Source organism: Achroia grisella, unplaced genomic scaffold (assembly GCF_030625045.1).
Source record: "Achroia grisella isolate CSIRO2021 unplaced genomic scaffold, CSIRO_AGI_Agris_v1 utg295, whole genome shotgun sequence".
Lineage (NCBI taxonomy): Eukaryota > Metazoa > Arthropoda > Insecta > Lepidoptera > Pyralidae > Achroia > Achroia grisella.
The window spans coordinates 556039-581787 of record NW_026712783.1 but is presented as its reverse complement, the minus strand read 5'-3'; the positions used below and the strand labels follow the sequence as shown (position 1 = coordinate 581787).

Sequence of the window (25749 nt, the reverse complement as noted above, 5' to 3'; positions counted from 1 at the left end):
TAAAAATATATAATAATGTCTTTAAAATTTTAACAACACATAGACAGATAGACAATTAGTAGATTGTGTTATGGTGATAAGGATAAATCTATCTTATCTAACATTTAATTATATATAGGCTACATGAAATTCAACATGTACTGCGTTCTGAAATACATCTAGCCGATTTCAGCTGATTGTCGGACAAGTGCACTCGTATGCATGAACAAGTCTTATTTCTTACTAATATTATAAACGCGAAAGTTGTGAGTATGGATGGATGGATGGATGAATGTTAATTTCACGCAAAAACCACTGAATGGATTTTAATGAAACTTTACAGTAATATAGCCTATAATATATCACAATAACACATAGGTCAGAATTTAAAAGTATATTAATGTAAATTGGGAGAAATATAATGATAAATGTCAAGTAAATTACGCAGACAACGTTTTGCGGGTACATAATAAATATGAACCCATTGCCATAAAATGCAAAGCCACTGACGTATCTACGAAGCACATAATTGTAATCAAGTTAGTGCAGTTATGACGATTATCGTGCACGAATGACGCACATTTAGCCGTGCACAAGGTTATAAGCGAGTATTGTTACGCCTTTTGTTAAAAAAAACTCAAGGGGCAAGACGGCGAACCCTAAGTACAGCGCCAGGTGTTGAAAGGTGGTAGTTTAATTGATTTCGAAATCGTGTGAGTGAAACTCATTAAAAATAAAATATATGTTTTTGATATTATTGAGAAAAAGGCAGATAAAATAGACGAGGGAAAATGTTACGACACTTGATACGGTACGATGAATTTATGAAAATTATTATTGAGGAAAAGATATAAGGAAATAGGGAAGGTGAAGAAGACCAATGCACAGGTACAGGTATCAAGCAAATTAAAAATCACATTAGTCGTGTCGTATCAACATTTAAAGATGATGTAAGATAATGGAAAGTGGCAAGAGCTCCACCAACAAGACCGTGGCTCCTTAATTATGAACGAATGAATGATATTATTGAATTTTTACAAGAGAACGCAAACAACACTTCACTATAATTACACGAATTGTATCATCCTGCTCGTAATGGCTTAGCAATTTAGGATACGAACAAAGTAAAGAACGGAAATAATTCAGGAAAAGAAGTTAGGAATCAAAGGAAATCAATTTAGGAAATGAATTTAGTGAAGCTCGTTGAATTGAAATGATCTGTACAACTATGCTAGATATATTGTCAGAAAGATTGTGATTATTAATCATACAATGTAAATTCACGACTGTTATCCTAGATTGGGTAATCAGACGCAATGTCAACTGTAGATATCGTAGTGAAAGCGAGTCAATATGAGTCTTAGATACACCGAGGTAACCCGAGAAACATTGGTTGGATTAATTTTTGTTTTGATACAGGTGTCTCCTTCACTGGAGAGATTAGTAATTGTCAGGTTACCATTCTACCACATATATCAAGTGAGATTCCGGACACTAACTATCATGTTCCAGTGATCATCGTCTACCCGTTTGCAGTGCATATCGGAATCCAATGTTGCGGGACTTGCAAATTACCACACGAAATAACAATCCATCAGAATTGAAATATTATGTTTAATGTTGGCAATCATAATACGCTTAATATTAACTTAATTTTGGATATTTACACTTCAATAAGTGTCAAAAATGAAGAAAACAAAATAATACAAAGCTTTATAAAAAATAAAAAACAAAGAAAATTTAGAATATTTTAGATTAGCCAGTTACACCATTAACAAATTCCTTTTCTTCGATTAAAATCAGTATTTTTTTATTCTCAGATATCACACAGCGTCATCTAGTCCCAAGCTAAGTAGAGCTCGTATTATGGGTACTTTATTATGAGTAATAACCACTTCCTATTAGATTGCTTGTTTGACATTACATAAAAAAACACTTTACAAGTTTACTTGCTTTTTGCATATTATTCAGAAATGGAAGGTTCTCTATGCGGTTGTTTTTGTACTTATAGCCCATCAGTTGTCTTTGTCAAATCAACGGAGTTTATTTTATTGAATGGGTTCAGGTAGAGAATACTTCTACACGATTCCAACATTTGTATTCATGAGTATGATTATCATATATGTATTCATAAAAAAGTATCTATGTAGTTATATCAATTGTCTAGTACCCATAACACAAGCTCAGCTTAAGTTGGGACTAGATGGCGCTGCAGCTCTATGTACAATATACACAATTTATCTCACTCTATATAACAACAATCAATAATGCAATACGTTGACTTCAGCTCGATAAAATGACAAATTACAGTCTGTGGAATATACCAAAAATTAACTAAAGAATCTATTTGTTTTCTCAATTTGTGAGAAAACAAATCTATTCGATTAGTCTCTAGTAGTCTAGTAATATATTATATTTAAAGCATGATACATTTAGATCTATAAACTTAGAGATCCTATTCACGTACAGAGTAGATCTGAATAATTAAAACAATCAAAATAAAAATAACCCGAGGTTTTAGTTTAGAACGATATTGATTGTAACTAACAACGATATTCAATCAAAATATCAGTTACTTGCTGTGCCCACGATTAACAAATGTGAAATTTATCGCTTATATGTTATTCTGACGTATAAGCTATATTATTCTAGTGTTTCATTAAAATCCGTTCATTATTTATGTGTCGAAAGAGTAGCAAGCATTCATCCATCCATACTCACAAACATTCGCGTTTAAAATACTAGTACGACTAGCTTTAGATCTTTGTTTAAATAGTTTTATATACCTGTTATTAAATTCTATTATATTTATTCATTATTTCAAAGCTGTGTAAGCAACATTACACATAGCGCCAAAGTCTGGGACACTGCTATTAATAATATTTAGTATCTATCTCACAACTTCTAGTTCAGCCCAGTTCTAAAATCTCATCTATAGACGCCACACACTAAATATTTCTATTGCGACGCGGATATTAACTTCTTTTCAAATGTGACAACCGTCGAAGTAGTACTTAGAATACTATTGACATATGCTGTACAAGGTTTAAAAATCCTCCCTTACCCTTTTCCTAGCCATAACAAATCACGGACATTCACTACATCACAATATTGAAGGAATTGTAAACACTGTATGCGCGCGCAACACGTCTTCTCTAATCGACGGCTGAACACAAACTGGGGGGTTGAACCACCCGGCCTACATACTAACACTTTGAATTCACAAAGTCTTAAACAACGTCGGGGTGCATTATAGGAATTTCTACCTAAAACTGAAGACAGCAAAACATATTTCGAATTGTTGCCTGTAATATTTTCTGGAGCAGACGCATTCTGTTGTTTATTGCATTTACCTACCTTTTTGGTTGCGTCACTTGGGCGTTGTAAGTACACGTTAGAATTCATTTGTTTAATTTTGGACCTTATTACCTCCATAATAAGAGAGTTCATAATTTATATCCTTATATCCAGTTTAATTTAATGGAGATGATAAATTGAGAAGGGAATTGTATACACGTGCTCCTAACACTTTCTCATATAAAGTTAATGAACTACTTTGCTTTCTGACAAAGTAATGTAGAAAAACTGATTGAAATTAGGCCGTTCGTCGTAAGAAATATATTTATATACATTTTGCACATTGTATGTGTCTGTGCATTGTTGCCTTAGTAGCTTCATATGGCGTCCTTGCATCTGTCTGTACTACAGACATCCTTAAAGCATGTAACCCAATTCTGGTGTTTTTTTTTAATGCCAATGTGATCGAAATATATTTGCTATAATTTATGAAGATATTTTCAGGCGATTGAAGAATATCAACTCATACTCCAATTAATATTGAGATATAACCAATTTTTTAACGATGATTTTTACAATTTTTTATTTAGTTATGTTACTCCGTGTGAGGATATGGAGAACTATTCTTTTTTATGAAACTACAACATAAATCTAACAAATATAATCCCTAGTTTAGTAATAGGTACATTATTAGAACCGTCTAACTTCTATACTAGTAATTACATCAGATAGTTTCAATTATCTGACTTTGTAACTGATATTCAAACAATGTCTGTTAACAATAGCTTGTTTCAACACAAATTTACATAAGTTCTTAAAAGCTATCCAGTTACTATAAACATCAATTCTAAGCTCATACCTTTACATTACACAGCCTAATCCGTACGGAGCGTGTTAACAATTCATTATCCTGATACATCCATGATACTATATATACCTACACACATACGCTTACTTGGGTGACGTCAATTATGGGATGATTTAAACATGAAGCCCTACATTGTAGGCCATCAGGGCGGGGTGAGTTTCCGGTTTCATATCACGTATAACAAGACAAAACATATGCAAATATGTGGTTCAGGTTCCATCCAGTCTTAATCAAATTAGGTAAAAAAAAATATATTATAAACACGTCAAGTGTCCCGTGATGTGGACACTCAACAACTCTAACTACATAATCTCGGTGAATAGCGGTGTTATCTAACTTTCATACCTCATTAACTCTTACAAGATTATTTTTTATGTGGCTCGGGTTTTTTCTATAATATAAGTTAGTTCACAATTCACAAAGCGGCATCTATTCCCCAAGATATGAGGGGAAGGGGATTGTTATTAATGTGGATTAACCCATTGTTATGAATATATGGCAGGTTAACCTTCACGCGGTTTCCCCTGAAAACTATCGTGATAAATTCCTGGTGGTTTGACCTGACCTCATGCTCATTTTATCGTCTACTGATGCCGCGCCAGCGTAACGCAGGCGGATGTACCATTATCATCAATTTAAAAAAAAACTTTCTATCTAATAATAATATCTTAGGACACACAGCGTCATCTAGTACCAAGTTCTAAGAGAGTTATATATACTAGATAACTAATACAATTTTTTTTGTAAATACATAATATACATATAAAACAGCCAGACCTATGCAAACAATTATACTCATGAATACAAACGTCTACACCATGAGAGGAATCGAATTAGCGACCATCGGAAGTAAGACGGTGTATTTAACTTATTTTATCTCTACAAATCCCATAAAATCTCTAACATGCAGTAATACTATTTAGGTATACTTGGGTACTATCAAAACTGAGTAATAACGGCGACACATTTTGAATATTTCGTGAGTGGAATATTTTGACCGCTAGCGAGCGCTTGTCATGTTTCGGAATATATTGCATTCGTTACAGGAATATAAATTCTAGGTAATTGGAATAGATAACACATTCATTCAGCAAAATTGACGTGGTGTTTTACATTTTTTAAAGATATATTCGCCAATTCTTAAACAGTTTAGACAATTTTTTCTGCCATAGTGTCAAGTTTCGGAATGCATTGCATTCGTTTTTAGAATATGAATGTTAGACAATTGGAAATGTAATTTTTTCTTGTTAGTTACTTAGCCTTTTTTTATATCTTATTAAACTGAATTCGGAATGGTCGGTAGAATACAAAAATATGGTATTCAAATATATTTAAAAATTATATTATTAAGTTTTATAAATAAATAAATATATCTCGATACCTTTACTAATTTTGAAGACACTTTTTTTAATCGAATAAGTTGACTCTCTTGTGTAGCGAATGCAAACATAGAATTTATGGGAGTGACATAAATTATACATTACAGTAGTACATACAAAACTCACAAACGTACCGGGGAGAACCACTAGCACAAATTCAGAATTAATGTAAGATACTTGCATGTGCACACGCAGTAACTCTTTCACGGCTTCTTCTAAGGCTTCAAATACGTCAAACATCAATATTTCATGTAAAATCCAGTTACAAGTCATAAATACAATAATATATCGCGTTAAAGTATCAACAGATTTATTTATTACCCGTGCTTCATTCATATATTATATATCTAGATTTAAAATAACTAATTAATAATTAGGTTTGTATTGTTCTGGGTGTTTACATATATGTTATATATGTTTTTAGAGCATAAGCTCTGTTTACTTTAGGACTAGATGGCGCTGTGTGAATTGTCCTGAGATATTAAATTATTACTCTACAACAAAAAAGACGAAATAAAGACTAAAACATATAGAAAACACTTAGTAATATATTTATTAATTCCATACCAAATAACGATATGTATTAGATTTTTAGTCTTATTTATAGACTCCAATGAGCACTAGTCGCCCTGGTGAATATGTATGAAGCAAGGAAATATGAGCGACGGCACTGACAAGTCAGTGTGTCAAGGCGTTGTATATATGTGTCGATCGATGTTGATACCTCAACATATCGTCGGTTAAATAGAAAAATGGCAGTATTCAAAATGTACAATTTTGATAGGATTTAGAGCAATCATTTAAAGTTTTTAAATTATATTTTCCTTTAAAGTTTTAAATTTACACAGAAGTATTATATATTATTTTAAAAGTAGATTTTTAGATAATGATTAAGACGGCCTGGTTAATTTAATTGACTTATTTAAAAGGGGGCAATTCTAGCTTCTAATTTTTAAAAATGACATTTTTCTATTTAATCGACGATATCATATGTAAGCACCTTCGGAACATTGTATAATACAAACATACATCGTGAGACAAATGATTTAGCATAGTCATCAAATGATTTAGCATAGTCATCAATTCACTTAGCATGTAAAGACCAAATAAATTTTGTATACGAAGAGCACTCAACACGAATGGTATTTTTTATGACAGACTAGCTAACCCGCGCAGCTTCGTCTGCATCAGTGTGATGCAGACGAAGCTGCGTCAGTGTGATGCAGACGAATTGGTCGAAATATAATTATTATCAAGTAAGTGTACTTGATAATAATTATATTTCGACCAATTTTCATAATACATTTTTTAAGCTTATGTGTTATTCTGATGTATACGCTATATTACTGTGAAGTTTTATGAAAATTCGTTCAGTAGTTATTGCGTGAAATGTGCCAAACATCCATCCATCCGTTTCAGAACTTTCGCGTTTATAAGATTAGTAAGATTGGAATTGTGGTCTCTTACGGACAGTTACAGTTTACGCTGATGCTAGCGGGACTAGTTTGTCACTATTTTTCATCCACGTGACGTTGTAAAAGTAGAAAAGGAGAAGCAAGCACTATTCACCAGTGCAACGAGATATAAATTTTTATATATCAAAACCGTCCGCCCTACGGTAGAACCTTACCTTAGTCAATACAAAATATATACATAACAGTACTAAAACACAATATTCAACAAAACCAATATACCAAAATGTAATTGACGAAAATATTTATAACGAAACGAGTACATATATAACGAATCCGTGTGAATAGAACAAACCAAAAATAAAAGAAACAGTGGAATGAACTTTTTAACAAAATTTGAATGTCAAGGCCACGTGCTATAGACAGATAGACAGAGCACACGCAGAATAACAAAACCGAGACAGCCAGACACGTATTGATCGTGGAACACACGTTGAATTCACAAATGGCCGACGCTCTACTGTTTCTTTAATTCCGCTACAATACTACAAAAAATGAACATAAAAACGTGGCTATAATTTACATATTATACTAGCTGTATTACACGGCACTATTCAAACTAATTCAATAGCATATAGTCAATCCTGTATATGAATCTTGGATATCGCATGCTAAATACAATACTGCATTAAATGAAAAATTACAAATTATTAGAATTCAAAAGTTGTAGAATTAGATGAACTTAAAATTAATAATTTTAATGTCGAGTTCTAAGAAGATTCTAATAAGAATCGATTTCCTACAATTTATACCTTTTGAGTTAATGCACAGTATTGTATAAAGAGTGCGATATGTTCTATCTAGTAGCTTATGCGTGAAATTGTAGTAAACATACAAACATTTATTCTTCTATTAAACCTTAAAATTTCACTACTTTATAGAAATTTGTAAGAAAAGGTGGTGTTAAAGCTAATAACATGAGCTTCGAGAGCTCATGTTATTAGCTTCTCAGAGAGACTCAGAGGGAATATTCTTTTTGAAAATACTTTAAAAAGAATTCTATACTGTCTCTGATCTATTATCATAGAGGCTTGACGACTACAATTAGAAATCATATAAATTTACGTATAGATTTGTTAAAATTCACGACTATCCGAAGTCACGAAAATAGAAGATAAAGAGTTCAAATTAAAAAGAAATCAATCTAGATTCAAGGAAGGCTTACAAAAATGTTGAGCTAAGCTTAACCGGCTTCGAGTATCAGAGATACTAGATGTTCTGCATTACTAATATTGCTAATGGTCGCTTGATAACAGAATGTTAATGGTATTAAACCCGCCCATAAACCAGATTTTAATGTAAAAATACATGAATTTTTAAAAAGAAATTGTACTTTGTTGTAATACTTGTAGCATATTAATAGCATTACCAAATTTGCCATATAGGTTAGAGTGTAGAGTTAATATTATAAAAGTGTATTTTTAAAGCCAGAATTAGTCAACATTAATTGCTCCACTTTGCTTCTTTTGAAGATCGGTTTCGTTTCATGAGTCCTCTACCTAGCTTTTAGCTCGTTACTAACTTTTATTAACTAGCCCTGAATTATTAATGTGCCTTCAAATATTATAAACGCGGAAGTATGTCAATGTGGATGGATGTTTGTTACTCTGTCGCGCTTATACATTAGAATAATACAAACGCCATAAATATCACGTGGTTAAAACCGCAGACACAACTTTTAATGCAAATAAAGCATATTCTATCTAAAGTATTAAGTCTATGTCTATGCTTCTTTTTCTATCCATCATTCACTCCGCCCGAATCACATGAACAAAATCCAGCTGCTTATCTAGAAAATGTAATAAGATCTTAGCAACTAGCATTCTATTTAAAGTTATCCGATATTCTGCCTTATTTATAATAAGATGTAACATTATTCAAAATGAAGGAACAGCGAGATAAACGAATCAGCGTATTTTGCGAGCCTGTTTTCTTGAAAACTTGACACAACTGCTAAGAGAGGACTTAACAGGAGGAAGATTTGAAATTATAACGAGCAAAGTTATTTATTCTGTTACAGAATTTCTTATTTTTCTTCTCGATTAACTTGCGGCAACAGTGTCGGCAGATTAGATTTAAAAAGGAAAAATATAGGAAGCTATTGTCGCGCTGTTCTACATAACCGTTTTGATATGCTGAAACATTTGAATCAAGAATACATAATATATAGCCAGTATCTATTTCTGAGAATACATAATACAGAGCTAATATATATTTCTAACTAAATGACCCGGTGAACTTCGTTTCAACTACAATATATCTTAACTACAACTTTTGATCAGTTATTAAAAATCCAATCAACCTTCAAACTACAATTTATATTTAACAATAATAATTGATTGCAACTCTATTAATAATAAATATAGTTTAAGAAGTTATTCCCATACTAAATTACCATTTTATTTTCTGATTTCTTAATAGAACTTCAGCCTTGTTTCTTTTGATATAAATATACATAAGCTACAAAGAAGAAAACGAGGAAAAAATATATTGAATTCGATCATGCCATTTTATTTTTGGGTTCAGCTGAACTAACAGGATTTGATATTTATATATTTAAAGAGTATAATGACATAATGAAACAAAGTATAATAAAAAATATCACATACATACAGTATAGTTCCAGAGACTACCAAAAACTACTTCACACCGTACTCGATTTCTAGGCATTATTCCTAATAAATGATAAAATTGAAAAAAAAAATATGAAAATCATGTAAAAGTTAATATATTCTATAATACTTACACTAACCATTACATATTCAGGATAACTGCTTTGAAACGAACAGGAAAACTGCTCTCAAACGAACGTCAAAATAATGTACTACATTTCATATTTTAACTTTGCGTAAACCCCATTGAATCCCTACGTTAGCTTAGCAAAAAAATTGCGGGCATAAAACATTTGAGAAAACCTTTGGGCTGACCCAAGGGGCGTCAATCATCGTTTCAGCATTCATTGATCGTAGCTCAATATCGACGTATATATCATATAATGCTGTAACTGCATCTTAACACGTTAAAGACCGCATGCCCACCGGTGGGCACATGACATGTTTTACCTGGAGACTATTTGTACACCTGTGGGCATGACTTAAATTTCAATTTATGTACAGTATTTCATTCGCTGGTCCCTCGAAGAGATACTACATATAGCGGACTTAGTTAATCTGACATAGCCTCACGTAATTAACAATAAAAAAATATCAGTCCTGGTGTGAGACATAAGATTTTTCAATATGGTCTTCAACGTGTTAAAGAGCCTATTTTTCATCTCAAGGTTAAATCTTGTTTTTTTCGGCGCAGACACGTGTATGTGCTAGGTAAAATAATATGTAGCGAAATGAGTCACGAACTTTTCATTTAATAACATACATATGGGTGGGTACTCGGTAAAGAATCTATATAGATTCGGGACAGAAACGAAAGCCCCTTTGATCGGGTCGGCGCATTTTCTGCGTAACACGACCTACTTGTACTCCGAAATACTCCAATATGTAACGCTATTGAAATAGCTACTTATTTTAAGCATGTTAAAATCCAAATCGTTCTGATTTTTCAGGTTAACCTCCATACGGTGACCCTTGATCATGATAATTTCCTAGTGAATTTGTCACGATGGGCTGACTGACCTGTCCGAAAGTTCATCCTTTCATCTTCCACTGGTGTCACGCCAGCATAAACCGTGGGCGCAGACGGGTGCACTATTCTATTATCATCCATTAAAAAGATATTGTCAAATAGTTCATAGGTCAAATTCTTAAATTTCAATAAGTAAAAACATATTTAAGCCGTATTTACTTTCGTGACAAATTGAAATTTATTCAGCATCGTAAAAAGTTTAGACTATTAACAAAAATGTGATGTGATTTTCTAATCACATTACGGCGGATAGAAATTGTCCACTATATTTCACGCTAGATTCTTATATAAATAAAATTCGCAGGATCAGAGCGTATAATAACTTAGGATACGACATGTCGACAAGTCCATCCATAGATAGATCATTAGGAACTTTTTTGTTGTAACAAAATGTGTCTTATATTTCGTACAAAAATACAGCCCACGAGACTACGATTACTATATTAATACTTGCTTTTTTTTTTTGTAATTGAATCATTGTCATAAGTTATTTATTATTATCTTAGTTATTACAAACTAAATAAGCTTACCTAATATTAATCTAGACTGCTTGTATGTAAATTAGCTTTATATATAAATATAAAACTCACCGCTTTGGAATTTCATGGTTTCAAAACAATTACTGCTTACCTGTTGAAAGAGAAATATTATTAGTTGTACAATCTTATACAATATTACACATTTATTTTAGTTAAATCCCTTTACAGTAGCCGTGATATCAAATAGTATTAAGAGCCCGAGAGGTCCTACATGAATAATTCTGGTATACTAGAGGCACGAAAAGTTCTGGAACAGAACTTAACGTGACATTTATAGCAAGCAATATGATTTCCAGTAGTGATAAACAATAAATAAAACTACACAGAGCGACGATAGAAGGCACACGGCATTCTTCCTTAATTTCTAATAAGCTAAAATGCCAAACGCCTCTAACCTCCCTCCTGGAATTACCCAAGGGGACTATACTTTCTATTAGTTTTACGAAATACTAGCACTTCATCATCGGGTGAACTTTATACATCATCTAAGTCAGAAACTGACGCTGTTTATATTATAATTCAATATTTACATTCATGAATGTATGAAACGGTATTCTTTAATTAATGTCTTTATTAATAATAATAATAATATTTATTTAATTCAGAAGGATCGTTATAATACCATTTATACAATAAGTACACTTTCAAGACAATATTAATCCCTTCAGTATTTCTGTGTAGTCCTGGCTTCTGAACTAGCATTAGCCGTATGACAGAAGCCAGAATGAAGTACGTTTCCGCATTCCCTATTATGTGATGACACCAATAAAAACATAAAATTATCGTTGTAGAGTAATGCCTCAAGACAAACAAGAGATATCGTCAGGTAGCGAAAATAAATTTAAAAAACAACCACTTTAAAACTTGGCTGTCCTGGTTAATATCTGATTATAAAGTTATAGTATACATAAATATCTACCTTTGCATATTTTGAGATAAATGAAGTTAGTTACAGTATAAAACAGATCTTTACTCATTCAGAAATCATATGAATCATCATATGAAGACCTACAAACAAATAGGACGTTCACAGGGAGATTACCTGAGATGTTCTGGAGGCGATAGGCGACGCTGGGGTCCTGGGCGAGGACGCATCAGCCTTATGCTCCGCCAATACTCTATGCTCATGCTTTGACCCTCCTACAGAGTTCCTAACCTTCTCTATTCTTGCTTGAATTGCTTTCCGAGAAATTATTTTAGTTTTTTCGTCCTTTGTACCACCGTCGGCGAACTTCCGCATTAACCTAGCAGTCGCCGCAACTGAATGTTGTTGCGTATCTGAATTTGTCCTAGACAATTTGGTAGCAGGTCGGGGTACTGGAGTAGCCCCACCCGTGCTACTTCTGGTCGTCTCGTTTCTTTTGAACGGCACAGAGTCATGTTCTGTGTCCGAATCTGCTGGTAAGTAACCTCCACCGCCAACAGCAGACACTCCAGTCCGTAACAAATTTTCATGTTCAGCATACCTCACTCTTTCGTCAACCGATACATTCCCATTTTGAGCTCTCTCCAAGCCTTTCTCCATTTCGCCTATCTGTCGTTCAAGTTTTAGAAGAACATCGTCTGATGGCGGCGCGGGAGCATTCTCATCTGGTGGCTCTGGTGTTTGGAATGACTTCAAATGTATCGGATGTGCTCTATTTAATTCGAGACGTTTCGGTGATATGCCCGATGTGTGAACATCATACGGAGATCTTTGAGTAGTTCTGTCAAGCATAACTAGGGAGACGGGAGACGGCGGTGGTGCCCCATTAACTGTCGACTCTGCAGGTTGTTGCGATGCAGATAGCCGAGGGGCGCGGAAACTTTTGCGCATAAAATCTTCGCGAGTTAATTTTCTTTCCATATTTATAACATGTCACTATAAAAATTTAACTGATTAAAACATTGCACTATTAAAGTTTTTTAAAACTGTTCATATTCTATTTGTTGATCGCTCTTATCATTTAATCACTGTAATTCCATAAATCTGCAATACAAATATGACTATCAGAAGATAATGAGGCAAGAACGTAATTATTCACATCTGAATGAATCCTAATCGTAACAAATAGAGACGGGTATCGATATCGAATGACCTTGCCACGAACTATAATTCGAAGGAGGAAAGCAACGCCGTATACCGGTGTTCATTTACCACTGACGTCATATGACCACATCTAAAATTCAGCCGACTAATGACGCACTAAAGCCTATTTCTACTTCACAACTATTTCTATGATATGAAATCAATAACAGATAAGTTAAACAACTAATGAGCCACAATTCACCGATAAACGTCTTACAGTACCAATGTATGTTGATATTTTTAATCTAAGATTTTTATTAAAGAAAGGAATATAATAAAATACCCAAATGTCAATAAACAGAACAATTTGGGTAACCTAATAATGATTGAACTTAAAACCAATAAATTTGTAATGTACGATCTGCGATGATTTTTTATTTAAGATAAATAATTTTCAATATAATTACTTAGTTTTATTATTAAATAAAACCTCACAAACTAATAATATATCGTCAATAACATGCCAAAAGAAAAGTAATTTGGCAGACTGACTTAACGCGATGAAATCAAAATCAAATCGGTGTAGTATCTAGTAAATTAATATAAGAATATTTTCAGTAGTTGTTCTTTTATTTGGGATCCAAGATATATGATTTCATATATAGTTTATGTATTTTCTACTCTATGTCACCTGCATTCAAAAATAATACTTGTTATTTTTCTATTTGAATACGAACCAATTCATGTCTATGCCTTCAGTAACCTGCTGAATTGTAATGTTATACAGTTAAAGGTCACGTTGTAATCATACAACTATCTAAGCCGGACACTAACTCGATAAACATTTTCAGAAAAATCCCCCAAACGAAACAAATACAACTTTGGCTTTAAGAAAATAAAATGCCAAAAGTGAAACAAGAGTAATGAGCTGTAATTTGATAATACTCCTCCTGAACAAGTGTTAGTTGACAAAATCTTAGATGTGCGCGAAAATAAACCTTAATACTTAGACATAAGCATTGAATACGTAGATAGTGTTAGTAATATGATAGACGTATACCACCTACAAACCAACGTGTTAGAAACCACTAACCGCAAAACACATTAATTTCCGTACGAAGAATTATATTTCAAACAACAACACGTCTAATCGTAAAGATACCCACTAGCAAACGAATCAAACCTATCCAAAGATATAAAACTAGATAAGCCTTGTTCAAGTCCAGTGCAGAGGCCGGAGCGAGACGACGACAACGGATCCATCTGGAAGAAAAGAGACAAAACAATATTGTTAATCAAAGTGAATACCCAGAGCCGTTCACCAATCCCAAATAATTGCACAAAAAGCTGTTTCAGCGGTCACAGGTAAACCTGAAAGAGACAACGATACCGCCACCAAAACACTTGAACCAACAGATGAACATGAAAACAATAAAGCGAACAACACAATAATTACACATTACCTGCAATAACGACATGTACGTAGATTTTCGATAACAATGAGAAAAAAATATAATAATTATTGAAAATGTGATTACTTCGAGTCCTTATAAATAAGTAAATAAATCTGCAGTCTTCACCATCGGTAAAAAACAAGTTTATGTTTTTAATATTGAATTGAGCATGAAAAAAGGAAGCAATTAGAATTATTGTTGTTCATAATTCTACATAATGAATATAATACATGTCTTTACCTAATTAGAAAATATGTATTATGCAAATATTTATACTAGTTTACAGTGTTATTGTAAGTCTTCACACGGTCTTAATGTTATCAGTATAACTGATAACAGTAGTATAAGACTGGCATGTTTACGAATACGTAACAGTGGTTTTAGCAAAATGTAAAAATTAGGTAAAAATGATTGTTTATAATATAGAATTTATCATGATTAAATACATCCATAGTATAGATTAAATAATTTCAATAAGGATCAACACGGTAACAATGAACAATATAAAATATTAAAATAGTAAAAAAGGTTATGACCCATCAGACCCATCAGAGTGACTAACAGTAAGATCTCTTTATGGTCAGAATCGAATACATAAGAGCTACAGCAACTTGCAGATTAAGACCTTGGATTGCATCTATGACAGACAATGCAACAGATGGCGAGAAACTCAATGACTCACCGTTTTTTTGTTACAACAAACACACAAAAGTATGTCATTTGCTGTGCAATTTAAAGTACTGTAATATTTTACCGGCACTTGGGAGACTCAATGAGAAACTGAGACGAACTGCTCCAGTTAATAATTATATAAAAACTTCAATGAATTTTAAAAGAATAAAACGTCCAACAATACAGATACGATATCAAAAAAATACTGATACAGTTTTTGTAATTGTATCTTAGAAATAGTTAATAGCTACTTATATATTCATAATTGACTGGTAACACGTCATTTGTACGGAGCTATAATTTAAGACCTTGAAACTTCAAGTTCGATATCGATATTCATTGCATATTTTTCAGCCTAAGTTACTTAATAGATTTAGTTTAGAAAATATTTTAATCAGTATCCGTTAAAATAATTAAAGATCCTTTATTTGGCGTTATTATTCTTATAGAAATAACTTTAAGAAATTCTATTATGTATGTATTGACAAAAAAGATGTATACAAGAATAGATATAGGGCTGTAGGCATTTCTATTCGTTATCAAGTACTCATACCACAAGTTATTATTTTCTTACTAAATTTGAGCGCGTATTACTAAGTCTACTTAGCTTGAGACTAGATAGCGCTCTGAGTTGTCCTGTGTTATTATTATTAATAACTATATTAAATTCAGGTAATATACTATCAATAAAAAAGACTTTTGTAATACTTATTTATAATTTCTTTGACAACTTTTAAATTCAATTGTTGTCTACTAAATGGAAATTAAATTATTCACAGTTACGTGATTATTCTTTCGTGCATCATACAAAAGAGGCTCGACACAGTTTTGAGTCACTTTATTTAAGACGTTGATAGTACTTCTGTTTTGTGGTCATCAAACGGTACATTTCCAACATAAGGCTATATTTAATGTCTGTAGGTACATTACTATGAGATTCATGTTTAATATGTTTAGTTGCTACGCAATTTTTATTACACTAATGAGTACAGTGCTTTTCCAGATTTAGTTACTACAGTATTTATTATTCATTTTATCTCTAAAACCTTATAGATATCAAAAGCTAATTGAGCTTTTGCAACAAAGCAAAATCTGACGTATAAAAATAACAGACTTAAAATGAAATTCAAAACAATAAACGAAAATTGAAAGAAGGAATAAGTAATACAAATAAATTTATTTATATTAGCTAATACTGTTTGTTTTATAATATAATATGACTATAGGAATTGGCTCTCTAATCACTCAATTTCTAGTCATGCTTCAAGTTAATATTTTTTATTAAACTATAGTAAATCCATTTACAAATAGAATGAAAATTAGAAACTGAAAATAGCTAGGCTATATTGACTAACAAATCAAATTATTCTTTATTACATAGTAGATCTATAAATAACAAGTTTTGGGGAACAGTTCATTCCAAGATTAAACATGGCCGAAAAACCTTCCCAATGTATATGCCATTAATCAATCTGGGGCCTCGAATGCCAAATATTACGATTCGAAGCGGAATATTCGGAAACTGGGATAATCTTGAAAAAGTTGTGTCCAAGCTCTGTTATCAAAGAACCATAGTTAATCGTTCCTATATATACTCTAGTATGCAGTAGTAGGGGCGATATTTATATATACATATATAATTGTTGTCAAACTAATAACTTCCCACGGCTGCTTCACATGTGGCGCGTTTTTTACGACCGATCTGATAAATTTATTCTACATCTTTAGTATTATAGTAACTATACTAATTCCAATAATATGATATTGTATTTTATGTAATATCACTCCATTTCATTAATTTATGAGTGTTTATTATTTGTGTAATATATTTTGCTTTACTTTAACATCAATATGAGAATAAATAAAAAAAGCTTTATTGGATGGACACAACAACAAAAATTACGTCTATCAGAAATTTCTACAAGTCCATTAAACGATGAAAATATATTTACTAAGAACTGTTTCATATAGAAACAGTTATTTAAAACGATGAATATAGCAATTATAGAATATAGACATGTGACGATAACACGAATCCGAACCTGTTACTTTTGTTCATCACTAGAAATCGACAGGAGATATGTATTAATCGTCTGTCGATTCCTAGTGATGAACAACAAAAACAACGATTCTAATATTTTGTTTAAAACAACCATAATAAAGACCATTTAGCTTTTTAAGTAATATTAGAATCTGTTTTTGTAATTATTATTTTAATGTACCATTACTTATTTTGATAATCATATTTTCGTTTAGTTTTTGTTCGTGTTTCTATCTGGCACAAGTATCACATACATAGAAAATGGTGGTTTGAATTTTGACATAGCTACCAAATTTCATGCCCCACTTGTTTTCGTTAATGAGTGTTCAATAGTGTGGAAGCAGACTATAAAACTACCTCTGCAAAATCCACGACGCCCTCAATTATTTAAGAGATAAACAAATGAGCAATTCAGTTGGCAAGTTTAGACAGTCTATATATATCGGAGTGCACTGAAAATAGCTCAAACGTTTTATTTATAGTTCACTTAGGTGTAATTTTAATGTGTAATTTTACTCGTACTTTAAAAATCGTAATAAACTTGATTTGAAAGTTTCAACGTGGAGATGATGCGATATCTATTTTTGCCGATTCCTACGTGTATCGAGTTATAGAATGTCGTTTAAGTAGAGTATGGTAGAAAATAATTAAAACTGTCTTAATTACATTTTCTTTAACGACCACTACTTTTAATTGTTTAGCAAAACAGAGTCCAGTGCCTACACATTAAGGTCAATCTAATTGTAATTAGATTGACTCGTACACTCCGTAGCACTCCGCTTTTGTCGTACTTTGAAGATGGATCTATGTTAAGACCAGCTATTTCATATGCATCAAATGCATTGCCTAAATCTTGCATGGGTTATATATTCTTTTTTTCGTCTATCACAGAACAAATCAGATTTCATTACATCTTTGGCAAATCAAAAATCTATTAGCCAATGCCATTTTGCCATTCATTACTTGCTACAACACGTGTTTCACTTCTAAGTGGCACGTTTCTTTAATTGCTGCTATGGACATTGAATGCTAATCAGTCATTGACCACACACCAAAGGAATTGTTTAACTTTACATGACTCCTGTGTCTGATTAACAACTTTCATACTCTATTCTGTGTATTAGGTACGGTCGAACAAAAAGGTTTCTAATCCAACTTAGATCCAGACAGGGTGCCTATCTACATAATTAAACAGTAGATAAACAAAAGCAAACTGCTACCTTTTATTAAATGGATTTTAGACACAGATACTGATTTCTAAATTAATATTAATTGGCATGCCAAGTTTTGTCTCCAAACCAGGCGCTACAGAACTTATTTGACTCTGACTACATTTTGATTTAAATTTGCTTTGTAAATAGGATTTCGCAGTATTACAAGTATTATCAGATAAATAGACAAGTCATTGAAAACCTTGGTTGTATTTGAATGTCCCTCATAATGTAGAGAATAAAATAATGTCTATTAACGCTATATTGAATTGCTGCGCTTTTGTAGTTAGCAATACAAACCTGACCACTACAAACATATCATATTGCATTGCCTGGAATAACTGTAAGTAACGTGATCCACTTCTTCCAATTTCAGTATACGTCATTCTTATTACAGTGGTATAAAAGTCATTATTCTGTGGAAATGTATGAACGTAACTTGGTCGTTAGAGACCGCAAGTTTCCTCGGCTTATTTGCATATTATGTGTGCATAGGCTTTGACCACGGTTTAGCTAGTATAAAGTTGAGTTTGTAAGAAATGGTTTCAGCAAAAACGCTAACGAATAAATAAATTACCATAATTAACTTTGAAATAAATACACATGTGAGAACACTTTATACAAGGTACGTAGAAACAAATTAACATCATATTTTGTTAAAGAAACTCTTCCGACATTCCGACACAATATAATATACTGTGCATAAAATGAGTAACATAAGCTGACCCATCAGTATTATATACAGTGCAAATTCATACTGGAACTTAATTTTTTCCAGTACCTCAAACTTGACTAGTTTTTTCACTGCCAAATCCTTGCAAAACCAGTTAGGTCACTGGTTTTCTTTTTTAAAATTCCTGTCTCGAGCTACGGCCACGAGGCAAGGGGAACGAGGCACGATCGATCGGGGTAACAGGAAGTAGGTACATTGCAAGTTTGGCTTCACTGCGATATCTACTTACCAGCCTCGCATTACTGTCAGCCAATTTCTCATTTCAAGTTTTCTCTAAATTCTTAAATAATAAATGTGCTGACATTAATGCTTATTAAACTGAAATTTGGGCTGATAGCATTTTGATAAGTCTGTGCAGATTTATTATTTTACAATTTCTACTTTAACAGAATTCGAGAATTTTTGAAAATTCCAATAGATTCCGTACTTGTTCTACAAATAAAGTCTTAATGTTATCAATATTATATGGAATGATTTACTCTATTTCATTTTTGTTCTTTCGCATCGACAGGTATTTAAAATATTTAAAAGTACCGGAATATAAACACATATGAGTACGTTATGTGTTGACATTTGTTATCTGCACTAAAAAGCTATAAGGTAAGGTAATGTTTGCACTGTTATTTGGGTTACAGGTTCGAAATATATTGAACTTGTGTTTACCCGTGATGTCGTTCTCAATGACCGGGTTAATTGACATTGTGAAGGCACACCTCATCTCTCTGCAAATTTTAGCGTTAACTATTCACTATAGGTTTTCCAATATTGCAACGTTCTGATAAATATCATTATCAGCTATACGTCACATGAATTTTGGAATTTCAATTACAAGCTTATCAACAGACATAATTCCGACAAAAATTCGCCTTTACAATATATGGAAAGCTAAATGGAGAGAATCAAGTGAAGTAGTGAAAATAAGGTTAAAATTTAAAATATACATACATTCAATTTATATGAACATAATTATATCATCTCATCTGTTATAAATGATACTATATGACAAGATTTCGCAAACAACTGGCATTGTGTGCGCTAAAGAGACTCATTTACTAAATATTTAACCAACTGTTTCATTTATATTTAAACTGTGCATGTAACAGTAACAAGTGACGCATTTCAAAATAATATTAGGAAACCTTTGTGTGATGCGATAGCTCAAATAGAAGCATGCAATTCGCTAACTCCTTATTAGCCTTTCTCATATAACAGATATGAGTAACTTTAACTACAAAACCACAAGTTATTCAACATTTACTAAATAAACAATGGTATGTAGAAATTTAACAGTAAACTTAGTATCTATATAAGCTAAGTTCCATACATATAATTTATATGCAGGGTTAAGAGATCTAGGCTCGAGTGAGAGATACTGATCTTAGTTGATCCAATTAAGAAGAATGAACATTTACATATTGTCAATTATTTTAATAGACGAAAGACTTTATCTGTGAATTTTCGAAGTAACATATTTCAGTTAATTCACTTTTATAAATCGTTTTATGGATGTCAAATAAGAGTCAGTATATGCTTTTTAAATTTTAGATAACTTATACCAGCAAGTATATACTAGATTTAATTATCAAAAATAAATATTAATAGGCATAAAAAATTAAAGCTTTTAGTACTAGCGCTAGCATACGACTTACCAGATCAATGTTAAATAATCATGATAAGTCAATCTATGCCTCCCACAACACTCTTATACGACACTTATATTAATAAAATAGTGATGGGTACATAACTTTGTATAAAATTGTTATTTAAATCGAAGTCCCTTAATACGAAGACAATCAAGTTCTCTCAAAAACCATAAGTACAAAAGATATTGATAAAATATTCAGCCATAAAAGGCCGATTGATATAAAATCGCGACCAAAACGAAAGATCATCCAAAAAAGTTCGCTCATAAACCGGTTCCCAAACACGGAATAGTCCAATGAACACCTCATGACTCATCGCAGGCCCAATTTCACATCACGCTCGATGCGATTCGCTACTCTGATGAGAATAATTTTACAACGGACAGACATTGAACTAAGTTTAAATATATAGTAGTATTCCGTACAAGGAGTAATTTAAAACAATTACTATATTAAAATTTTCTATTATTTACTATTACAATCTGAAAAGAGTTTCATTAACCAAATTGCTAATAGAAAAACATCATCTCGTCATTATTTAATTTTAGTTGTCTCTCGGTATGTCACTCACGCAGTATCATATGTTACTACAATTACTTGATGGCAATGAAAACATACGAATACATGCCAAAAGTATCGTAAAAACTATATGAAATTATTGACGTTTTAATTTAAGATTCCTTGCAAGAGATTCTACAAAATACCTAGAACATAAGAATAGAGTAGAAGTCTTTTAACTTAGATACCTTATAAAACTTAGTATAAACATTTCTGAATAATTATTTTATAACCATCCGTCATAATTGGAACACAGATTCAAACAGAGAATGAGCAAGAAACTTAGCTGGTATACTTTTCGAGCAAATGTTGCCCAACTTTGCCAATTTACAACTTTGTGTGGATACAGACACAAATAATGATGTTGAAGGGTAAATGATGGTTTTTAATGAACACCTGACAAACATTGGCACGTTGGGCAATGAAGACGACAGATTATGCGCTGTGGCATCGTCCGGTGACGATTGCATGACGAACGGCGAGCGACCCTTTCAGTACGATACTTTCGTTTCACCCAATGGGTCAAGTGATAAGGAATTGTAGAAAAAAAAAACAACAATAATTGCAATGACACTGATAAAACTTTGGACTAATATTTTAACTATGTCAGGTTTTTCTTTGGGCATTGTCAGAACTAGGTTACGCCGACCCCAAATAAATGGGATAAGGTTAGAAAGAAAGAAAATTCTTGGATAATAAGTATCTATATAAAAAAATACATTAAATTGTCATCCTATTTCGTTATGTTTGCATAAAGTATAAAAGGAAGATTTTATTCTGATCAGGAGATACATTTGCATTCGTCGCTGTATTACCTAATACTTAGCGTGTTGTATTATGAATATTTTCGTCTGTTTAATGTCACATATAGTCTAAACAGTCTTTGTTATTTGCATTGGTTTCTTTATTACCTAATATTTAGCGTGTTCCATTATGCTCTTTTTGGGTTTGTGTAAATAAACACATAATCATATAACATAAAGGTCTTCATACGCTACAACTTTTGACCAACACCGAAATGCTGTCAAACTGTGAGGCTGCGAGAACGCCGCCGAGCGTGACTCACGAGCATCGAACCGAAAGCCTTTTTCCGTCTCTTTCTAAACGAGTATTTAGTGGTGTTCTCTCGCTCTATCATGGCCTCACGGTCGCTCAACTGATACGCGAATCGAACGATTATATCGTTTATATTCGCTCATTGACACTATCAATATTACATAAATTAATCTTAATCTCTCTTTTAGCGCATTGTAGAATTAAAACTTCAGTATTACTCATTGCAAACTAAAAATTAATATAATATAAATATTGCCAATTCGAGACTACACTATGTTAATATTAGATACACTAGCGGCCCACCTCCGATATCGCCTGGAGAACCTTCATTAATTTTCGAAATCATAACGAAAAGCATATTAAAATCATCTACGTGGTTTCCTATTTTCATAGGACATGTTATGGACAACTATTAATGATTAACTTAATATTGAAACTTATCCCATTACGATAAGAAGCTCAGAATTATTTATATCTTTTCTATTGCAGACTTCTTTTAATTATTGTAATACTGGTCGTTCTATTTTATAGCAATAGCGAATAGCGTCCAAAGTCTGTATTTTTTTATAATAATAATAATAATCTCAGGACAATTCACTTATTTTATGGTTACCAGTTAACTGATACAAACATATAGATATATATTTTTCGTAAATACATAGAATATTGAACGGACCTCATGCTCATCTTATCATCTTCCACTGGTACCCCGCCAGCGTAAACCGTTAACGCAGGCGGGTGCACCATTCCATTATCATCCATAAAAAAAGTATTTATACTGTGGTGTATTTATTTAAACTATAATATAACACTAGTTTGATAGCAGGAAGTTGTGCTGTGTGGACGTCCCCTCATTACACGTATTTAACCTACATGCGGCAATGCGATTGACCCCGTGGGACTAATTGCATTGTCTCGGACAATATGACTCATAAAAAACGTTGTTACTTTCAATATATTATACACTACAATAGGTTATAACTGATCAATTGATAAATAATCAAAAATACTTAAAAATTAGGCAGGCTATGATGATGATTATAGTATATAGATTTATCGGCGGCCTCGATGGACTATCGGTTTAGCATACCGCTTTACTTTTGAAGGACGCTCGTTCAATTCCTCGAACAATAAACATTTGTTTTCATGAGTATGACTGTTTGTATTAGTCTGTTTGTTACCTTTTCACGATTTAACTACTGAAAGTGTCTTAATGACTTAAAGAATATATTATATCTGAAGGACTGATGTAATAAGGAATAATTTGGGCTACTTTTATTTTAGAAAATTAAAGTTAAATTCCACGCGGGCGAAGTCGTTGGTACAGCTAGTATACAAAAATATAAACGTAATAGAAACTGTATATGTACACTCATAATGACATCGTAATGAACAAATTCGTATGAAGAATTTAGAAAACACATGTCCATTGAGTGTATATTTATAGACCTCCCATTGTGTACTGGCACGTAATAACAGACAGCGCCGTATAATTCCGTAGACGCGTCCAATTTTTTTGTCCAAAAAACTGAATGAGAAATAAGTACATAAAATTGTAGTGAGTGGTGTCTTTAGGCTCATAAAAATATTTTATCTATTTATATAGACTAGTTGAAACCCAGTGCTTGCATTATTCATATTAAACGTTATTTAACATTCTATGTTAATGTTCAATAATTTATGTTATTATAAGTACCTATATTAAGAGTTAACCGCTTTGGTGCGGACAAATTTTCAATCAGTTTTTCGGCTTAATTTATGAATATATTATATATACAATTTGCGTGAAAATAAATAAACCAAAATTGAATACAAATTATAATCTACATTCAAACTTCATGGTAAGAATTGTGATCAATTTAGTAGAAAAAGTAAAATATTTATTTACATATCGACTTAGTTTCTGAGTAGAAGCGGTTTTGTTTTTCAAGTACTAATTTTACCTAGTTTTAAGTAATTAGCTTTAGGTTTGGCTGAGCCTTTACAACTACCGATATAATATAGTATTTCCATATAAGAGCATCTTCACGAATATAATCTTAAGTATTCAGAATCATTACCAAGCGGCAACATCAAGGTGAACGCAATACTCGATATGTTCACATTTCGCTATGTATATTTATATCCACATAATTTCAGTGCGAATATAAAATATTGAAAACAATTGCACTCGCGTGTTTTATCCGTATATTTTAATGTGGACCTGCTAGCACCCCAGACACCAATTCAGGATACAGGTAAACAAATAAAAGCCGGATAATGTTATTAAATATTAAAAAACATGGCGTCTCGAAATAAGTTAGAATAAATTATTAACATTAGGAAAATGTTTGTGTTTATGTATTTACGTCACGGTAATATAATAAAATGAATAAATTTATAAACATTGGTAAATCTTCGTTTAAAATCATTACAGGAAAATTCATTTGTACCATTAACTCATCCATAACATTTTTATAGCAAATTCCCAGTAATCTGATTTACTTTCCTTCTATCTCTCCTTACCATAAAACCATAACTTTTTTTATGATAAATTAATAATTATTTTCATTCCAACCTTCTTTATCGTAAACTCTATAATATTTTTATCGCATACTACAATATTAAAAGCATAATAATAGTAATACATTTTATTTTTACAATACTAGATAGATATATATATCTTACAAATTGTAAGATATATTTAACAAACATGGACTGTCATTGAGGAAAGATCAGTTAAACCCAATAAATTATTTACAATCATCTACTATGTACTGTTGCATATAGATTATACAATATCCCCAGTCATGAATAAGTTATGAAAACCTTACAAAACCTCCGATCGCTTTAAATGAAGCAAGAATTTTATTACTGCAAGTTCATGTAAGACTGAGGACTTTGTAACATGTAATGAGACATTCATCACTTCGTAGCATGTAAGATGACATTATTAAGCATCAATTTAATTCATAATTGTCGAACAATAATGACCCGCTATATTTAGGGGCTCATCAATATTCCCTTATATTTACTCGACTAGTTGAAACTTAGGTGTTTTAATTCAGGAAATTTGCCTATCTCTATTATTTAGTGTACATTTTAGAACCAACATTTACATCATCTACGTGTTGGGTAAAAAATACATGGTGTTTGCTTAGATCACGTAAAGTTTGAAGATAAGCGTATGGTACCTTAGAACCAGTTATAACTTACGT

General features: G+C 32.1%; 1 protein-coding gene across 1 annotated transcript in view; it reads right to left on the bottom strand.

Moving 5' to 3' along the window:
* Positions 1–25749, bottom strand: part of LOC131843349 (MAP/microtubule affinity-regulating kinase 3-like) — a 101993-nt gene that overhangs the window by 63634 nt on the left and 12610 nt on the right. The window contains exon 2 of the mRNA XM_059191977.1: positions 12219–13145. Within this exon, the coding sequence (XP_059047960.1) occupies positions 12219–13022 (804 nt within the window). The 5' untranslated portion in view covers positions 13023–13145. The remainder of the gene's footprint in view (positions 1–12218; positions 13146–25749) is intronic.